At 43.4% G+C, this 20,632-nt stretch overlaps 1 protein-coding gene and 1 pseudogene across 3 annotated transcripts in view; both read right to left on the minus strand.

Annotated features, from left to right (window-relative positions):
- Nucleotides 1-20,632, minus strand: part of SASH1 (SAM and SH3 domain containing 1) — a 217,236-nt gene that overhangs the window by 59,930 nt on the left and 136,674 nt on the right. For all 3 annotated transcript variants that reach the window (XM_064486597.1, XM_064486596.1, XM_031456509.2), the window contains exons 5-7: nucleotides 10,002-10,042; nucleotides 7,721-7,807; nucleotides 5,427-5,539 (exon numbers count right to left, since the gene is read on the minus strand). In XM_064486597.1, the coding sequence (XP_064342667.1) occupies nucleotides 5,427-5,539; nucleotides 7,721-7,807; nucleotides 10,002-10,042 (241 nt within the window). The remainder of the gene's footprint in view (nucleotides 1-5,426; nucleotides 5,540-7,720; nucleotides 7,808-10,001; nucleotides 10,043-20,632) is intronic.
- LOC105100949 (lanosterol 14-alpha demethylase-like) lies at nucleotides 2,924-4,862 on the minus strand (annotated as a pseudogene).

Below are 20,632 nucleotides of genomic sequence, written 5' to 3' on the forward strand. Positions count from 1 at the left end.
TGATCTGACAGCCCGGGAGATGGTGCCAGGCCAGGACCGTCCTTAACCACTGGGGCTATGTAGATGTGAAATGCCAGCCTTCTAGGAAAAAGCAACTTTCCAAAGCATTATTTCCACTATGAATTTTTTTTCTGTGGACTCTTGTGCAGGAAATGGACCAGGGGAAGGCACACAGTACTGAACACATAAGGGCTCTCAAAAATCAGCTGGGAGCCTTTGCAAATTACTTAGCCTCTGTGTGCTTCAGTTCTTTCACCTGGAAACTGGGATGACAATAAACTACGTCACAGGACTGTTACCAGAAGGAAGTAAGATAACGCAGCAAAGCTCCTAGCACACTGTACCCACGCAATAGACTTATTATGATAGTTTTATTATTGTCACTCTTGGGGTTTCAGATAAAATAGAGCTCAAAGTTCACATCAACTCCAGGTAATAGAACTTCTGCTATACGGGCACTTAATGTTACTTTTTAGTATATTACGGGGATTAATATTGTTCTAATCTCTATAATACACTTAAGTGACATATTAGAATGTGCTTTCTTTCCAGATTAATTGGTTTCTGAAGTGCAATATTCTTCCTGTATGACCAAACTAGCTGCCAGCTGAAAAATGGGGTTATCATTTGTTTTCTTAAGGTCTCTGCTCTCCTTTTACGTTCAACCTTTGCCCCAACATCTAGGAGCCACTAAATAGAAGTTTCATCTTTATGAAAACAAAACAAATTCCTAACTAGGCAGTCATAAACAGATTCAATATTTTTCTTTTGCTATCTGTCCATTTCCATCATTTACCTTGGGGCCTAAGAGTACATATGTTGCTTCTGACACAGATTCAAATTTATGCTCTATTCAAATTCACCTTGCTTTTAAATTTCCTAATTTCAAAAACGCTAGGTTTCAAAGTTACAAAACAGGCTCTCTAATCATTTTTGGTTATCATTTATATAATTAATTTTTATCTTCTATTCTACTGAAATTGATGATTTTCATTTGAGAAACTTGTCTATTTTAAAGCAAATTTATAATTTTAGTTTAATTCTGGAAATTTTAAAATAACATTTTACAGTTTTGTGTGTGTGTGTGTGTGTGTGTGTGTGTGTGTGTGTGTGTGTGTCTGGCCGTCTGTCTGTCTGTCTCAGGATGAGACACCGCTTTCATGCCCTATTTTCCCTGGCCTCATAGTTTTCCCATATTTGAAGTCTGTAACATAATTCTTAGAGGATGGCCATCTTTAGTAGGTTAATGCTTATTCTATCTTAAAGACCTTTATGGAGACAGATTCTAAAATGTTCCCATTTCTGAGTGCTTTTTATAAATAACATTTATGCTATATTTCATCTAAATCCCTCCAGATGCAATTTTCATTCATTTCCTCTTATTGCCTCCTCAGTAGAGATTAAAACAAAACAAAACACTCTTCAGTACATCCTGAAGATGTGCTGCTTAATAACCCTTCATACACTCACAGACAGTGAATAAGTTCTTTTCTGAGATAAATCCTTTCCAATTTCAACCCATGAGACCTATTTCAAAAAAAAAAATCCCTCAATCACTTAGTTGCTCTCTCCTATGGACTCTCTCCATGAGCCTTTCTAGTTGTCAAATTTCTATGATTGATGTACAAAAGCTGCTACAAGGAAATAATCCAATAATGTACAGTGTTCTCAGTTCATAATCTTGTGCTCTGGTATACCAGATGCCGAGGCTCTCTTTACGAAACTGCTCACTGATTTCCCAGTTACTGTAGGTATCCACGCACATCTACACCCTGCTCATGGCTGACAGGAGTTGTCTACCCAGAGATGCCAAGAGCACTGCTCCCTCCTCCTTACCAGCCTTCAGCCTTTTTCTCTGGCAGGGCAAATGGCCATTCACCTTCCAGAGCTCCCCACTCCCTACGGGATTGGGCTGAGGCTAGACTTCTCCTGAAATCATGTCTCTGTCCAGCTTCTTCCCCTGCCTCTCCTGCTTCCCTCCCTTACTAAGAGGTTTCTTTGGAATATTTTTCTTTAACAAATCATGTGCACAAGAACCCCCATCTCAGCCTCTGCTTCTGGGGAACCTGATGTAAGACAGCTGGCATTAAGAAAAGATCACGATGCCAGAACATCAGTCAAGCTAGCGACAAACATCAAAGGTTTTTTTGCCTTTTTAAAAAAATCCTACAAGGACTTTAGTTTGGACTGTTACACAGATATGACCTTGTGGAACTCCACACGTATTTATTAGATGGATAAATGGCATATTTAGTAATTAGATCAAATAACATGAGCAGTGTTTAGTATTAATAATTGCATTGCTTTTTAGGAAATATGATTATTAAATCCTAGCCATAGATTTCTGTTTCCTATAGACAGTGCTTCCAGTTAAAATGTCAAAGGACGTATTTTTCAACAACATTGCTGAGTTCAATTATACTAAACTAAAACAACAGTGATCTCTTTTATCCAAAGCTTTAAAAGTGAGTTTATTCCTCCCAATCTCACACATACCACAAAAATTACCCAGGTAAATGAATAACCTGTAGCTTCCAAGTATCTCATGGGCTTTCTGTACCTTGTAGAACTAATCCAAGATTTGAATACCCTGAACTTACTTGCCAAGAGCTACATACATTCTTAAAATTAGCACGTGGAAACTGTGCTGTTTAGAACGTGTTAATTATCTAGATTGTCCAAAACAATATTTTTTCACTAATGTGCTGGACTCCTTAAAGCATATAGAGTAAGTATCCATCATAAAACTATTAGAAAATGTTTGAAATGCCATTAGACTTGATGGAACTATTCAGTTAATAAAATAGAAAAATCGTAAGTTAAGCTGCTATCTTTTTAAATTACACACTCAAAAAAAAACGAATAGAGTTATTTTGTAAATGTCATTCTCTTCAAATCTTTTGCAGCTTACAGTGGGGTTTCATGTATTAGTTCCTTGCAGCCTTTTTCATTTTCATCTTTGTATTGATAACTGGGTTTTCAGGAATGTGAACTGTAGCTGTACACAGAGGGAAAATGTTCATCGATGATACCAAATTCATATAAACAAAGCATAGTGGACCAAATTGTGCTCATTTGAACATAGGCAAAATTGCTCCCAATATAAGGACATCTGGGGGATACACCCAGCTCCAAATGGTTCACAGGTAAACTTCTCTCCAGATGCTAGGCTGCCCTGTCAGGGTTACAGTCTAGACATTCTGTCCACGGGTCTTTAAGTCTGCCACTCAGTGGGAGAAACACATGCCAGATCATTCTCATCAGGGCCATTATAGGAGGTCTAGCTCTTGATGTTGCTTTTATACAGTGATCATGTAAATTTAATCCCTGTGCCAATCATTAAGTGAAAGGAGGCAGATCCTTTATTTTTATTGAAGTGTTTTGTTTCTGGCTAAAAAGAAGCCCATCCAGGCACTAGAAGCTGAGGATGTATGTCGCCCTGCCAAGAGCTTCTTCATGTGTCAAAGGACGCCCATCTTTGAGTGCAGAATCTAACAAAGTTTGGAGAATGCCATCAATTTTTTTGTTTAATCTGTGTTTCTGGATTGCCTTATAGAAAATATTCTTGATGTCTTGATGAGCCCTGTCCAAAAATTAGGCAAAGACAGCCAACCTGGCAACAGACAGGCTGCATGGCTAAAACCTCCATCCAAATCTGCAGACAGCTGTGCCACCTTCTCATGGAGGTGACTTCTGATTTCCTTTCCATGAAAACAATGGCTAGCTGTTAAAATTATCAGCTCAGAAAGAGCTTCAAACAAATTTCTTTCTTCCCAACTTTAAAAGTTTCTTTCTCCATTATAGAAATGTGCTACCTAAAGTTGACAACGTTAAGGACACTTTTAACATTTTCTTCTGCTCCAAGAATTAGTTACATCATACTGCAACTCCCTTGCCAAACACAGGTGTTGTCAGATGACTGTGGTCACCCTTGTATTCAGATCTTTGTTTTTATGATTAAAAAACAGTGTAGCAGCATCACCCCTCAGAAGGTAATTAAACATCTTGTCTGCCATAGTAACACTAAATATGGGTCCATGTTTTTCATCTGCATTTTCTAGGAATTCAATTGGAATTTTCCCCAATGCAATGCTCAAGGAATAGCACTGGAGAGAAAACGTATGGTGGACTTTTTACTGCAGCCGATAGCTAGGCTGGGTGCCTGAAGGTGTGGTGGAGCAGGCAGAGCAGGCTGAGGGTGGAGGTGCAGGCAGAGGTGATCAGCAGCATGGATGGGAGGTTGCCACCTGTCACCTGCTCCATTGCTGCCCCAGCATGGCTCCATCCACTGGAGTGGCCACCACCACCTGGGTCCTCCAAATCGACAGAGCAAGAGAGGCTGGCAGATGGGCTTCTGGTGATGACCTTGGCCCTCAGGGCTCCCACTAGGTCTTTCTTCCCACTCCCCTCAAATGCTACCTCCCTATTGTCTCAGCAGCAAATTAAACATTTTTTTTTAAACTACTGAGGTTTAGAGTCAGGTATACTAAAGTGAGTATGCTTGGCACTGTTTCAAGGTTTCAGACCTTCAAGATTCTGCTTCATGGTAAAGTTATAACTCATTCAGTGATTCCTCAGTAACTTAAAATCCTAAACCTGTCTAATTTCTGACTTGTCCACACAGCACTCAGAGTCAAAATCCTACAATCAATTAGTCAGTTTGCTGGGTAACAAAAAAGCAGGAAATCTCTTAGTAATTGTTATCTCACTATCATAAATGCTACTCCGGTGTCTTAAAGGTTAATTAGGCTTCTTTCAGTGTCTAATTTGACTCAGAGCAAAAATAAATATGGCATAATAAACTGTCATCCATATCTATTTAGAAATGAAAGTAAACAAAAGTTTAAGGTCTACAGATAAAGCTGGACTTTTAGACTAGTCAAAGTTTAGTTTGTTGAAGGCATCTTATAGAACTTAGGCTTATAATGGTTGTAATATGTTTAATTTTTCTTTGGTTTTTATTTAGTAATTTATCAATATCTATGACATAAACATACTCCTGTACCCTCTGATGTCCCTGTCTCAGTCTGTTGGAGCTGCTGTAACAAATCACCATAGACTGGATGGCTTACAAACAACAGAAATTTCTCGCAGTTCCAGAGGCTAGGAAATCAAAGATCAAGGTGCTGGCAGATTTAGTGCCTGGTGATGACCCACTTCCTGGTTCACAGACAGCATGTGTCCTCACACAGCAAAAGGGGTGAGGGAGCTCACTGGGGCCTCTTCTATAAGGTCACTCATCCCATTCATTCATGGTCTCATCACTTCCCCAAAGCCTCACCTCCAAATAACATCACATTGGGCATTAGGACTTAATATATGAATTGGGGGGGCGGCGCACATTCAGTCTGTAGCAACCCCTTGACATTTTTCAGTGTAAGAAGGTCCAGTACTCATAACTGTAAACCAAACATCCGCGCTCTTACCCTAGCAAGCGCCTCTTCAATGGTGATCATCTTTTCCTTGACCATCATCATCAGCTGAATCCGCTCCTCATCACTCATGGTTATCTCGCTTGCAACATAACCCACATCTTCTCCTAGAGATTGAAGAAGAAAAACAACAGGAATGAAAACAAGAAAGAGAAAACAGAATGCCAGTCCTGAAGGTTCGTCGTCTAGGACTAGAGAGGGATGTGATTCAGGGGCACCGTCCAGCACTGTTACTGATGGAGTCACAGGAGCAGGAATGGGCTACCTTTTAGGAAGCCAGTGAGCCCATCTCAATGGGACACAAGCTCCAAGAACATGTGGATGTTACCACAGAAACAAATCCTCCAACATGATCGCAGCTTTTGTGATTGAGAGCCTAGTGGAGGAGTTTTGGAAGAAGACTACCAGGGTGTTCAAAGTGGCAGGTGGGGCGGAGACCTAAATTACAGACCCAGCTAGAGGGGACGAGTATTCCAGCGCTTCTTCCGCTCAGAGCTCTCTGTGTCCTTCCATCTCAAACATGAACGAGAAGAAAATGTTTTTGCAGATGTAGGGGAAGAAATTCTCTTTCACAACAGAGAACTTGAAGGTCCCAGTGTCTACTGCGGAGCAAAACTCCCTACCTTCCTCCTAAGCTATTTGCCTGTTATTCCTCACAGGACAAATGCAAATGAAATCACAGGTGTGAAGCGTGGTACTATCGATGTATATATCTGAAAGTATCATGGTTATGAATATGTTTCCAAAGTGTGAGGGGACCTCAACTTCCAGCTCGAAACTGAAGGCAGATGGAACTGCAGAGGGAAAGAGAATCCTCCAATTAGGATCCTTGGAAAGGGTTTTCCTGAAAAGCAGACATTGCTGTTGCCTCTCATATATGGGAGCCACGTGCATGTGGTGCCTTTGGTCAGCGTGCGGGGAGGACGTGACAGTGAGGGCGGGTTGGATGCGCAGACTGGGAATAAGTCCGCCTTCTTGTCCCTCATCTTTCTTCTCTGCCCTTTCATCCCCACCTGTACCTGACTAGCACCGTCAGCAGCTTGGTGTAGAGGGACAGGCAGACGTGGGAACCCACGTCAGTCAGAATCTACCTTGGAATCCACGTTCCCCACCACTCAAACTCCCTTCACCACCTAGCTCCTCATGCGGGAGGAGTAACCGTGTGTGCTGGGTGAGGGGAGAGCCAGTTGCTTTGATGCACTTTACTATCTGTGTTGCCAATGGTGGGGGGAGTGATGGGGAGTTGAGTGATTTAAAAAGAAATCCATGTGGGCTGGTAAGCTGTTGGCTTCCTCCCTCCATTCCTCTTTCTCTTTTTCTTTCTCCTTTTCTTTCTTTCCTAATAAGACTTTGTTAGAATCCAAGGTTTACTTTGAATCATATGTGATGCTGGGTGTGTCCCCCTAAACTGGGAACGTTTAAGAATAACTCTGACAGCAGGACAACTTAAATAAGCCCACTGCTCGCTGCCAAGGAACCCAGGTGTGCTTCTGGTATGCATGCTGTCCGTGTCTGTTTTTCTCATTTCCATGTGTAGGAATCACTGGAGAAGCATTCTGATCAGGGCAGGACACTAAGATTTTGTAAAAAGAAAGTCAGTTGTGTCAACTAAAAAGGTTCATCTAATGATAACCTTATTCAGCCAGCCTGGAATCTAGAAGCAGCTTTGTTTCCACTCCTTGTCTGAATACCGTAGAAACATAAATTATGTAACTGGGCCTCAAAGGGATGACATATTTACTTACTATATAAACAACAACAAAAGACACAGCCAAGAGGAGGGCAGGACTCCCTTCACAAAGCAGCCCAGGCGAATTCCCATGATGTCAGCCCATCCGACAGAGTTTCCAGGGGCAACAGCCCCATAACTGTCCCGGCCACAGAAAAGCATCAGAAGTTCAGATTGCAAAGGCCCCAAGTGGCAGGGGGGAGGGTCCAAAACTAACAAATGCTGACTTTCTAGACCCTTTTAGGTTCGATCTTGGCCAGCAAAGGTCTCCCTGAGGTTGATGTGACTGCGAAAACTCAAGATCTGGTCTTTGCCGTCAGATCTAGGAAAAGAAAGAATTGCAAACTCTTCCCGTTTTGTTTTCTTTGATTTAAAAAAAAAAAAAAACCCACTGGGATGAAGTCTTAGAGCAACGAAAGGAATGTCAGAAAAGCCGAACATTTTATGGGCACATGCAATGAGTTAGTCTAACCTACAGTATCCATTTAGGTTAGCCGCACAGGCTTCTTAACATTTAAGAGCTAAAAGGACCTACTGTCCGCCAGCTGTGTTACAGTACCTTTTGAAGTCTGTCTCATTATTCCTTTCTGATTCTTTCGGAAGTTCTGCCAGAAATACTTATTTTTCTTCTTCCAATCTCCTTTTCCTTTAAAAAAAAAAAAAGGCACAAGCAATAAATTCATTAATAACAAAAGTAGCCTCTTCCTTACAATTCAAAGCTTGTAAGAATACTTTGATTTCACAAAAAGACAGTTTTTCTCTTTCAGTTTGTGAAAAGACTTAGAAATGCCTATAAAGTTGTTTAAAAGAAATGCAAATTTCCTAGGAGCAGGAAATGGTACAGTAGGGTTAAGATGAGAAATAAAGAAACATCAAACAAGCAGGCAAATGCATTCTTATATTCACTTTGATGTTTGTTTAACTAGTAGTTTGTTTAACTCTGCCTTGTCTTGTGGTATAGTTTTCCCCTTTGGTCTCAACCGCAATTGTTTCAACTGAACCACAAATAGGATAGTTTAAAAAGTTAACTTTGTTTTGTTGTTGTTCCTATCGTTGATCTACCCTTGATTTGTTTGCTATCCCAGGTTTAACGAAGAGAACAGAATGGTTGATACATGCTGTGCACACTGGTCCATGGAACTGGTTGCACAGGTCTGTGGGGTTGACTCTTGAGGTTTCTCGAAGTTGTGGACTTTGCATGGGTCCAGCTGTGGCCCAGGCGGGGCACGATTCCCACCTGTCTGGCACTCAGGCTACCTGGTGACCTGACCCACCCACAGCTCACCCAGGGCACAATGACGAGAAAAGCAGGCTGCTCTCCTGCTGTGACATCGCCCGACCGGGTCCCCCCTCCTGCCTCCCATCCTTCCCAGACTGTTCTGAGTGACACTGAAATGATAACAGATCTCTTCCTATGGCTAGACATTTTAAATATCCGGTTGGCCTATGATCACCAGGAACATGTAATACATTTTTAAAAGGGGAAAGAGGGCACATAAGGAGAAGGAGAGAATAGGGTGGCCCTTTATTCTTTAAAAATAAAATGAAGCAGCAGTGCCATCTGCATTTATCTACGAGGCACACCCAAAACTGCAGCTTCGTCTCTGCTCGGTGTCCGGTTGCTCCACGGTCACTGGAAACAGGGCCCGGCAGAGAGATGCACTGTTGGTTTCCAGTCTAGACTAGTGGTGCCAGGCAGCACGACACTAAGTAGACCAGTGGAAACCCCCACCACAGTGTTCCCAGGCTAGAAGGGGCATCTTGTGTCAAAACAGGATGCCCTGTTAGGTTCTGACAGCCTCCAGGACAGCTGGAAGGACGCTGGAGCCCGGCCAGCCTGAGGCTGCCTCTGAGCTAAAGACTCCAGCAAATATCAGCACATATCGTGACACGATAAAGCAGAAGCAGGCTCGCTGCTGCTCCAACTTTTCTCTTGGGCAATCTGGGGGTATAACGTATTTCTTGTAAGCTATACTCCCCCCTTCTCCCATTTTAATGTTTCTGAAATGGAAGTGCATCTTAAAAAATAAATGGTGAGAGCTAACATTTACCCAGGCTTGCCATATTCAGGGACTTTGTATCTAATGGCAAATCTCACTGAATACCCACGATGAACATATGATGTCTTCCTGTTCCTATTTGGTGGAGGAGAAAACAGACTTACGGAGGCAAATGACTTGCCCAAGGTCATGACTGTTAAGCTGGCAGAGTCCTGATTCAAATCCACATCAATCTGAGCACCTATGCTCCTAATCATGATGACTGCCAGGCTTTCTCGGACCCAAACAGAAAAGATGTTACAAAATCGAGTGGATTTTATAACCAAGGAAATAAAATCTATAACACCTTAATTGTGTATGATCTTTGATTCAGAAGTTCCAAATCGAAGGATTTATCCAAAGGCCATAGTCATGGATAGGCTCAAGGACTTTTTTATGGTAGCGCCATTTCTCTGTGATAGAGAAAAAAAATCACTAACAACTTAAATGTTTGGCAAAGAGGTTGGTTGATTGAATTATGGTGTGTCCAATATGACAGAATACTATGTACACTTAAGAATTTTACTGTAAAAGATAATCATGTGGGAATAAGCTCAAGACATACTCACTTGAGAAAAACCATGAAATAATATGCAGAATATGATTCAAATCATGGGGTTTTAAAAAAAACCCACACAAATACAGAAAAAGAGAGGAAAGTTGTACATCAAAAACTTAACAACATTTATTCCTGGGTGGAAGGCATCTTCGTGGTTTTTCTATTTTCACATATTTATGTGTTCAATAAAGTGTTAAAAGAAAAAATTAAGAGTGGTTAAAACCAAGAAAAGTGGTACTGACCTACAGAGCCGTCTTCCGAGTTTGACTTATGAAGAGGATTCCTGCAAAAGATAAAAAAAAAAAAAAAAGTGTGATGACCAGGGAGCCTTACATTCCTGTGAGAGCCGAAAACCCTGCTAACAAGTGGCCCAGCATTAATCAACTCAGCAGAGCCAGGGAAATTCTTATAGAAGATTTACCAACGGCTTTTTCCAGCCATCGGCTGCCTTCCTAGAAACACACTTGTGTGCCATTTGTCAACACTTATTAAAGACTCACTCCAGGGTAAGACCGGTATTAAATGAAGGGAACAGGCTTCATTAGGTGATCGCTGAAACGCCCTTTCATTTCTGTAAACTATTGGCTACACGTTGAGTTACTGCCATTGAGAAATCTCTTGTGTAAATGGGAAAGAGAAGGTGAGTAAGAATGAGAATACAGACCCAGCAGAGGGGTAAGGGGGGCGGCTGGAGGGGAAATAGGGGGCTGGGGTGGGTGGACATCAGGCAATAGGAGATCAGATGCCCCAAACAGGGAGCAGCCAGGGTGGCCCTCCTCCTGTCCCCCTGCTGCCCAGTTGGCAAGTGCACTACCTGTCTCGCTGGACCTTCCAATGTTCACAGAGGAGCCAGACGTCTGCATTTTTTTTTTAAATAAGAGCTCCACATTTCTAAGTGATGGCAAATAATTCAAGGTTTCTAGAAACATGTCCAAGTTCATCAACACGTGTCTGGGCATCAGAGTTGGCCCACACCCTACCGGACCCTGGCTGTCAGTGTGTGACTGATGATGCAGACAAACCCAAATAACCTGACATGGGAACACAGCCCCAAAGCAGCTAATTAAGCATTTCTCCAGAAAAATCTATAGACAGATACCCACTTAAAGGAAGAAAGGAGGGAACCCAAAGAAAGTTAAAACTAGTTTCTCAAAAAGGGAAGAAGAGAGGTGGGGCATGGTCTTTCACGAGGTGGGTCCAGAGCCCAGGGGGCAGGTTCAGTGTCCTAGAGCTTGCTGACAAGGAGATCCAGGAAGCAGGAACGGGCATCAGAACACACGCTCAAGGGGAGGAGCGTATAGCTCAGAGGCAGAGTTCCTGCTTAGCATGCACAAGGCCCTGGATTCAATCCCCAGTGCCTCCATTAAAATAAATAAGTAAATAAATAAACCTAATTACCTCCCCCCAAAACAAACAAACAAGAACAAACCAAAAATAAATACAATATTAAAACAAATCTCCACTGTGTGTGCATTCACCCAGTTGGAGGGTGGAGGAGGCATCTGGTCAAACACTCTTTAGTGTGAGAACAGGTGAGCGGACAGTTGCATCAATGCTGGCTGACCGCTAGCTACCATGAGCCTTGTCAACACAGTCAGACCCCAAATCTGAGAGAAGAGAACTGTTTATGACGAGCACAAAATCCTGACAGGCCTCTACTGTCAAAGAGGGGACAGAGGAAAAGCAAAGAACAGGGGAAAGACCTGGGCTGCTGAGGACAAGAGCTAGACCTGGAGCCTGGTGTTTCCCCTCACCACGCAGGATGCTGTGAACATGGCAGGCTGTGCCAGGATTTAACTTCTAGGATGCGCTCTCCTGCCTCCTAGCCACACAGAAAATGAAAACACCTAAACACATACTTACTAAAAGGCTTCTATGAAATAGCCATTGCAGAGTTTAATTCGTTCAGCAAAAATGTGCCGAATGTTTTTCGTAAGTAAGGTACGTGGAGGACCATGACGAAATGGGGCTCACAATTGAGAGAGGGTGACAAACGTGAATAAAGGACATGCCAAGAAAGGAAAGCAACAGCAGAAGGAGAAGGGGGAGAGGGGGAGGGAAGAGGTTCAGGAAGAAGGAGGAGGATGAAGAGAAGGAGCAGCAACACAGGCAAGGAAGGCACTGGGCCACGGCAACAGGAGGGAGGCCGCGGCAGCGGAGCGCAGAGAGCTGGCTGGCCGGCTGGGGATTAAGGCAGGAAGTCTTTCCAAAATAATATTTACACGAAGTTTTGGATTCTTAAATTTTACTCTGCCCTAGTTGTGGCTCAGTCCTAGTAATACGTATCAGCCTACCGCACCTCTGGTGGCCGCGATCTACCAGCCCCGGCAGCACGTTTCCCATAGGTGACCTCGTACACCAGGGCACGCGGCACCTCTATTTTTATACTCACTCAAAGGACTAGGAAAGTCTTGACCTAATTGCTCAGAATCAAATACATCAAATATCCCTAGCTCTTGACAAACTACCGAACTATGTCATAAACTGAAAATATGTATGCGTCTTCTACTTTTTCTAAACGAAATATTTTCATGGGAAAATGGTCTAAAGAAACACTACTTTTCTTCGGTCCTTTGCTGATTTAGAATAATACACCTTATCGAGTTGTAAGGAGTTTTACCCATCATTTAATCCAATCCCAATTTTACAGGAAACCAGAGCCTCTGGAAATTACAGAAGTGGCACAAGGTTCCAGGGCTGGTTAGATGCCAGCAAGGACCTATACTGAGGTATCACTAGCCCAGCTGCCTTCCAAAATACCCCTGACTCCCCCTATCTGCATAAAGTGTATCTAAGGTTGTCTCAGTATGACTCTTGCAAAATTCAAAGGCTCACTTCTATTTTTTCAACCCATTTTTTACTTGTTCTGCCAAATGGGAATATCCAACACAGTAAAAACACTGCAAAACCCACACTACAGAAGTTATGTTCTCACCATCACATGGTTATCACAAATATAACTGTATTTTCCTCTATAAAATGCTGGCTTACACTTTCTCATTTTTCTTATCTACTTTCTTCAAATTATCACACATTTTGAATATGTATGCTGTATTTGTTGCATAAGAGGCGCTTCTTAGTCATCACTTGCATTTCCCCCGAAGGCCAGCAGGTGGCACTGTAGCTTCTTTATTCATCAGGCTGCGGCTAGTGAGGATTTTCTTTTCAAAATTTCCCAAGTTCACACAATCTAGATACCAGCCAAAGACAGCAAGCCAATGTTTCGTAAGCATGAGGCTCCCCAACTCATCAATTTACAAAGTGGAGAAATGGCGCTGCATGAAGTTTAATTTGGATGCAGTGAATTGTCCCTGCAAACAGTGATGCAAAATGCCATTTCCTTTCTCCTTGAGACTGATTATAAAATTCATCCAACAGGAGCAAAAATCAATGATGTAACCAAAGTCCAAATTCAGGTGGCAGCAGGTGGAAGGGGTCATTTAGTGATCTCCTGGTGGAAGAAATTAACGCTCAGAAGTCAGATCCAAAGAGGCCTCCGCGTAACACATCCTCCCAGCCAGACACCACAGGCCTGAAAAGGGCCCATTTCCATCCATCACTTTCATTGTCAACAGGGTTTGGGGACTTCTGCACAGCTTTCGACAGCTAGGCAGCAATAGTTAATATTCCGTTGCACTTTGAAAATCTAAGTATTTAATGATCATCAAGTTTTGTATTTAAGGTCTCTGAACTCAATCTCAGTAAGTACCTTTTCATCGATAACTACTACCATTTGACCCCAAAACTGCTTAAGTGTAAACATTTTTCCTCAAGATCCCTAAAACTACTCTAACCCTCTCTGAAGGCCAAATTCACTTAAGAAAATTCATTACAGAATGTAAGAATTAGATCAAAAAACCAATTGAAGGGACCGCATCCTCAGAACGTAACCAATTCCTTTCATCCTACACCCCAGAAAATTCTTTGTTAAATTGCTTCCTTCCTTCGTTTTCACTCATTCATTTATTCACTCTGTCTTTCACTCAATAAATATTTATTCGGCTCTCATTATGAGTCTGACATCCTCTGAGGCACGGAGATCACAGCAGTAAACAAAAAACGGGAAGATCCCTATTCTCTTGGACTAGGGTGGGGGTGCAAACAAAAAATGGGGAGAATTCTAGAAGCGATGGACAAAGACAGTCTCTCTGACGAGGTGACAGGTGAGCAGACACCTCAATGATGAGCTGGCATGACATTCGCGCCTCCCACTGGGGAAGCCTGGGTAGGGAAAGAGCAGAGGAGGAGGCACGTCTACCGTAGCCATGTCCAGTTTGAGGTTCTTATTGAGCATCCCTGTGGAGATATCAGGGAGATGGTCGGATATGTGAGTCTGAGGTCAAGGGACGCGTTGAGGGCTGGAGTTAAGAATGTAGCAGACACTTGCATATTTAAAGCCAGGGGACCAACTGAACACAGTAAAGAGAAGCTCGGACTGAGCTCAAGAGCAATCCAATTTTGGGGAGTCCGAGAAAAAAGATGAAGCAGCAATGAGACTTCGGGGGGGGGGGGGTGTCAGTGGGTTGAAGGAAAACCAGGAAAGTAGGCTTTTTACCTTTTCTGGCTAGAATAATACTAAAATCAATTTTACACAAATTATACTGCTGCCTCAAACACCATACAGGGTAAATTCCAGGTTGCTCTATTTTTTTCACTGAATCTACAGCTTCACAGCAGAGATCCTCCAAAAACTGGAGAGAAAGAGAAACTAACAAAGGTCAAAATGAAATTCTGTACATTTGTGTCTAGAATCCCACCTTGCCTAAGGACACAGAGCTGGGCAGGGACATAGCCGGGTTTCAAAGCTGGGTGTCTGAGTCCAAAGCTTCATCCACTTCACTGAACGTATTGTTCTCATTTACATAACAAATTCACAGTACATTATACACTGGCATGGTTCTTGGGTAAATTCCCAAAAAGAATTTGTGAGGAGGGAGCATGTTTCAACCCCAAATGTGAACATGGCCTGTGGGTTTATCAGAACTAAGTATTTCAAAAACACTTTTCAGGATTTGGTTGTGTTACTACTGCCCGATCCTCTTGTCTGCTTGTCAGAGGAAAGGAGGCCACATCATTTGGCTCAAACCCACTTTTCTTCTTCTGTCTATTTATACACAAATAGCCTAAGGTACCTCCAGGCACACAGCTCTATCGTATGGTTACATACTTAGGCTGGCACCCTAGAAATGTAGAATGAATGCCCACACAGAAAGGAATTCCTAAAAGAGACTTTATGTTTTGGTTTTGATGGCTGTCCAGAAACTTCATTATAAGCAAACAAAAAAAAATAAGAAAGACTGTTCTAACCTAATTTCTAAGAACAGACCATGTGTTACATGTTACTGGAAAACCAATACTTAGGGGATTTTTAAGGTTCCTTTATCTTGAGTCTCCGGAAATACACGTTTCCATTAGTTTATTTCCTGCTGAATTTTGAATCGGTGATTTTTCTGTCTGGGGCCCTTTCCTGCAGCATCTTGGGCCCGCCAAGGCAGTCTCCAAAGCCAGCAGCAATGTTCCCCAAGGTGCAGGAAAAGGACTGTGGCATCTGTGCTCCTGAACTGTGTGTGCACAGTGGGAGGCAGAAGAAAGTAAGAGGGTTGAGGGGCTTTTTAGTGGTTAACGTCTGCTTCTGCTTTATGCCTCACCTGAATGTAACCAACTACTCACATTCACAGTTTTGCACTAGTGACAAATCATTTTGTGTAAAATAGTTAATTCCTTCATTTGACATTTCTTAGTACCCTTTGGATATCAAAGACATTTTTCATGTAGGAGCATTTGATCCTCTATTTGACAGAAATAAATACGAAAACAATATCAAATCTCTTCTATTTGATAGAAATAAATATGAAACAAAATTCAGTTCACACTCTCCACTGTCTGCCATGAAAATTTAAGGGTCTGCTCCTCCCCAGCCACGGGGCGAGGAGGATTAGGGGGAGACAGCAGACACGAAGGGTCCCCAGCGTTGGGGTGATCACTCAGCGTTGGGCAGACACAGGGACGGAGAGCCTCCTTCAGTTCTGTGCCCTCCGTGATCTCTTGCTTTACCCTAGATGGGGCCCTTCCCAAACAATAGCTGTTGTAATTCATACACATGATAGAATTTAGCTGGCGAGCTCACTGGGTGGGATGGAGGGTAATTCTGTTGCCAGAAGGCTGGCATGTTGTTAGAACTCCCTGAATATTTAGTATCAATGGCAATGTTGGTGACGTTATGTCAGCCGGGTGAACACACTCCCCCCATACAGCCTTTTTCTTTCATTTCAGTCTATTTCTGGCCTGTTCTTTCTGGCTTTCTGTTGCAAGGTCACCTTTCTAAGTGATCAAGGCAGGCGTCTGAAGAACGAAATCCAAGGCCACGGTTGACACAGCGGAGGCTCAGCGCTCACCTGCTCAGAAGTCAGGCACACCCGTGACCGCTCTGCCACAAATCTAAATCCCTTTATATGCGAAGTAAAACACTGTGATGGTAAAATGTACCTACCCTGGTGGGTTGTTAGGAGAATCACAGGAGACAGAGAATGTAAAGAGCTTAGGGCGGTGCCTGGCATTTGGTGAGCTCCGAATAAACGTGACCTCTTATAACTATTCCCTGGAGTGGCCCCAAAGAGATGAACCTTCTTGGTTTCTGCACAGGATTACACCACCCTCATTCCAGCAACCACCGCTGCTACCCATCTCCTATGCTAGACTCCAGCAGTTTCTGAATCACGAAGGTTCCTCTTTTTATTTGTCTTACATGAACTTCCCCCAAATAATGTGGCTGGACATAGTAATTCCTCTTCCTCTTCTCAGTCTCACTTTTTACAAGCAATTCATATTTTTCTCAGAATTAAAAAAATAAAAAACCACAATGACAATCAAACAAAATGTCAATAGCACTTTACCCATTTTTTCCAGCATAACATAATTCACATCTGCTTCCATCCTACTGCCTTCCTTAGGCAGTAAGAACTGTATCAATTTAGCTCATTGCATTTAGCACAGTGTGGATGAAATAATTTGTTGCTGTTGAGTGGATCTGAATACGGAGGCATAGCGTGGGAAATAATAGTTTGTGCCCATCAATCATGTAATATCAACTCTCCAAAAGAAATGGCAGGGTTGCCAGGTTTATTAAGTGTGGATATTGTCTCAAAACAAGAATTCCACCCCCAATCTTTAATTCCAATTTGAAGAGGCGCTCTTACCACTCAAATCGAGTACTAAAAGGACATTTTAAAAGCTTGAAATTTCCAGCCATGAGTTTTGGTCTTCTCAGTGTTTTCCTACCCTATCCCCTTCTTTAGAATATCTTTGGTTTGAAAATCTCCATCAGCATCACTTTAGGTGAGCCTATTCCTTCTTTACAAGATGTCTCAAAAGGAGCATCTGATTCAGAAAAATAGAGAAAATTCAGAAAAATTCAGAAAAATACACCTACAATCTAGGTGTGCAACTTAACTTCTAACAACAGTTGTTTTTGTTATCCTCCGATCCCCTGCTGATTATTTTATATTATGTGGAAGTTCTAGGTATTTAAACATGGTCTTTTCCGCTGCGAAGCAAGAAGCAAGCCATTGTTTAAAAAATACTAATCTGTCCCCACATAGTTAGAACACAGTGATCCCTCATCTACTTCTCAACTGCACTTTTAAAAGGAATCCATGTTTTTCTCAGAGTTTAAAAAAACACACACACACTAATGACTGAACATGAGGTCCACGTGGAGACATACGGGCAGCTAACTGCTATCTAGACATGAACGGCATTATGTTTAATGTTCATGAGGCCACCACCCAGGAAACCGCCCAGTGGCTCACAGTGTGGGTTCTGAGGTCCAACTCCCAGTGTTCAAAGACCAGTTCTACCATTTACTAATCAGTAACTTTGGACGAGTCACTTAGTCCCACGGAGTCCCAGTGTCAGGTTATGCAAAATGGAGACAACAATATTACCAATCCCACAGGTTTTCTAGAGGTTTCCATGAACTCTGACTTGCACGGTATTTAGAACATCCCTGCAGATGATAAGCACCATCGAGAAGCCAGTGATCATGACTCCTGGCCTCTTCTCTCCCTGCAGAGTCAAGTCCCCCCGAGTCCCTCTCAGAATACACCTCAGTTTCTCAACACGGAAAGGGAGGCCCTCTGGCACCATGGAGGTGACAACAAGCTCCCCAGGCCAAGGGCAGGGCTCTACCCCTGCTGAGTCTGAAAAGCCTTCACAAAGGTGCACTGAAAGAGAATTGCATCCTTTCATTCACCAACTGGTGGCCTGTACCCAAAGTGAATGATGCAGGACACGGGCAGAAGTTTAAGAGTTTCTTGCTTGGAGAGCGGCCAAAGGCCATCTCTTCACAGTGGATACCCATGGCCTGGTTGTGTCTGGGCCACAGCTTTACTCAGGCCAGGACTAAACAAAGTGCAGAAGTGCAGAGCTCACCACGCCCATGGACGTGGGCTGCAGGCAGGGAAAACCCAACCTGGGACGGCAAACAGTCATCCTCCAAAGTCACACAGTAAGGACAGGAGCAGGCGAAATAATCCCTTGGGCAGCTGTACCAGCCTCGGAATACCCACCTCCAGACTCCTTGCTACAGGAAAAAAATATGCCCCCGTTTGCCTCAGCACTGCAGTCAGCTTTCGGTGACCTGCAATTCAATATAATCCTAACAGGTCTGGTGGTTAAGAAGTTAAAATGACCAACATCTATAAAGCACTGGTCTGGATTTACCAAGCACACAGATGAGACAGACAGATAGACATATATCTTCAAATTAGGCTCACAGAGACCCTGAAAAGAACCAGCTCCATTATACAGATGGAGAGACTGAGCCTGGAGTGTTTGTGGAAGTGACTCATCCAGTTGTAAGTAAGTTTCAGAGACCCAGTGTTCTTCCCACTAAAATCCACATTCACAATACTGTGAGCCTGAAGCCAAAACCTTGTGCATTTTCTCTAATTACTGGCACTGAAAGTGCAATTTGTTTGTGATTTGGGCATGGAGTCTGCAGCCCCGGGTCAAGCTCTGACTTTTGATGTTTCCTCAAGAGGCATACAAATTAAGGTGTTTAAAAAAAAGAGGGGGGAAAGGCTTGAACTCCTTCTGTTCTTTCTGGTGTTGGTGTAACCAGTAAAAACAAATGCCTTCCTTTTATGGCCTCGATGTGAATTTTAAATTTTATTTCGGTCTTAATATCTTCAGAATTATTAAATTATTGCCCAAACCAAAATAAAAAACAGGATTTTAAGCACATTATTTTCACCACAAAAGCAAGTTTATATAAAATGGGGGGGGGGGGGACCTAAGTAGCTTTGTTTATATTTTTAATGGCTACTATTTATTCTGTAAGTATAGCAAAATTATTCCTTCCTTCTCTTTATTTCCCCTTTAAAATTTACTGCATATGTGTAATAAATATGTAGTCCAAGAAGGGCTTTTCTGCAAGGAAATGTGTCTGAGGTTTGAGGCTGGCTGGATCAGCAGGGAAGCATCTCTGGAAGGCCATTTGGTTACCGGTGTGCGTGATGCAGGCCCCGCTCAAGAAAGGGTGCCACTCGGACTGGTACAGGGTGCACACAGGGCAATTTATCCCAGCAGTGGCTGGCACAGTAAGGGAATTTGGTATTCTGATCAAATTTGCATGGACTGAGGGGAAAGCCAGGCTGCAAAGAGCTGGCCCCTACAAGCCAGAGCCTCAGGATGGCGGAAGGGAGAGGGGAGATGGGAGGAAAAGAGGCTCCTTTCAGTGACTGCCTCGCTCTGTTTCCATGGCGATGGCTCCGGAAGCGGGTCAGAACTTTCTCAGTAGAAACAAACAGCGGTGCCCATTCACCATAACCCAAGCCACACTGGCCACAGAGGAACCCAGGGACGGACGTGGGGTCTTGGGCTGCCAGCCTTTCTTCAGTCAGCTGCTCTGAGAGGAGCAGGGGAGTCGGGGAAGCTGCCAGCCCTAGAGGAGCTGTGGGCATGGAGGGCCCTTTCTGGGCTCGCTGACCACAAGCTGGAGGCACAGAAAGGAGCCACCCACCAGGACAGGGCTGTGGGGGCCGCCTGCCTGCCCTGCGTCTCCTGACAGGCATGGGGTCCTTTCCAAGGTGATCATAGCCACAGTCTTTCTTTCTTATTCCACCTACTCTTAATTCCTTACAACATCCTTGGATGTTATAAATCCTATGAAAATGGGAACTCAAGCTTTCCTATCTTAGATCTCTCTTTGGAAATGGAGGCAAAAATGACATATAACCTTGCATTAAGTTTCAGGTGTACAACACAGGGATACGATATTTGTATATATGGTGAAATCATCACCCCAATATGTCTAGTTAACATCTGTCACCTCTCAGGTCTCATTTTCAAATCCCCACACGCCTCCTCTGTCACCCCATGTGGCTCCACATTTGTACAGCTCAAATACTCCCTGCACGTTTTAATTCTGCTGGCTGGTCTCACTCTGCTCCCAATGGCTTCACATCCTTCCTCCTCCTGACGCTGTGGCTTTATCTGAAGTGACACACCTGCACCTGATGGAGATGATCTGGGCGCCAGGCAGCACAGCCCGGGATACCCGAATGACAAATGACCTCTCCCAGCATCATCTGACCAGCTCCCAGATCCACACTGGTGACTGGGGCGTGGAGCAGAAGCAGAGACCCTCAATTTGACCAGCAAGAATAAGGTTCTGGCAGAGATTCACAGAACCATGCTGGCAGCTAAGAACCTCGTGGGAAACTTGTTTAAGGCCCCAGAGCTCCACATCTGGAGAATCCAATTCAGACCCGGCCTGGGCGGGGCCTGAGGGTCGGTCTTCATCAACCTCTCCACTAACTCAGCTGTGTGGCGGTGCTCAGAACCTTGGGTTCAATCTGGGAGAAAGTGGGAA

Source organism: Camelus dromedarius, chromosome 6 (assembly GCF_036321535.1).
Source record: "Camelus dromedarius isolate mCamDro1 chromosome 6, mCamDro1.pat, whole genome shotgun sequence".
NCBI lineage: Eukaryota > Metazoa > Chordata > Mammalia > Artiodactyla > Camelidae > Camelus > Camelus dromedarius.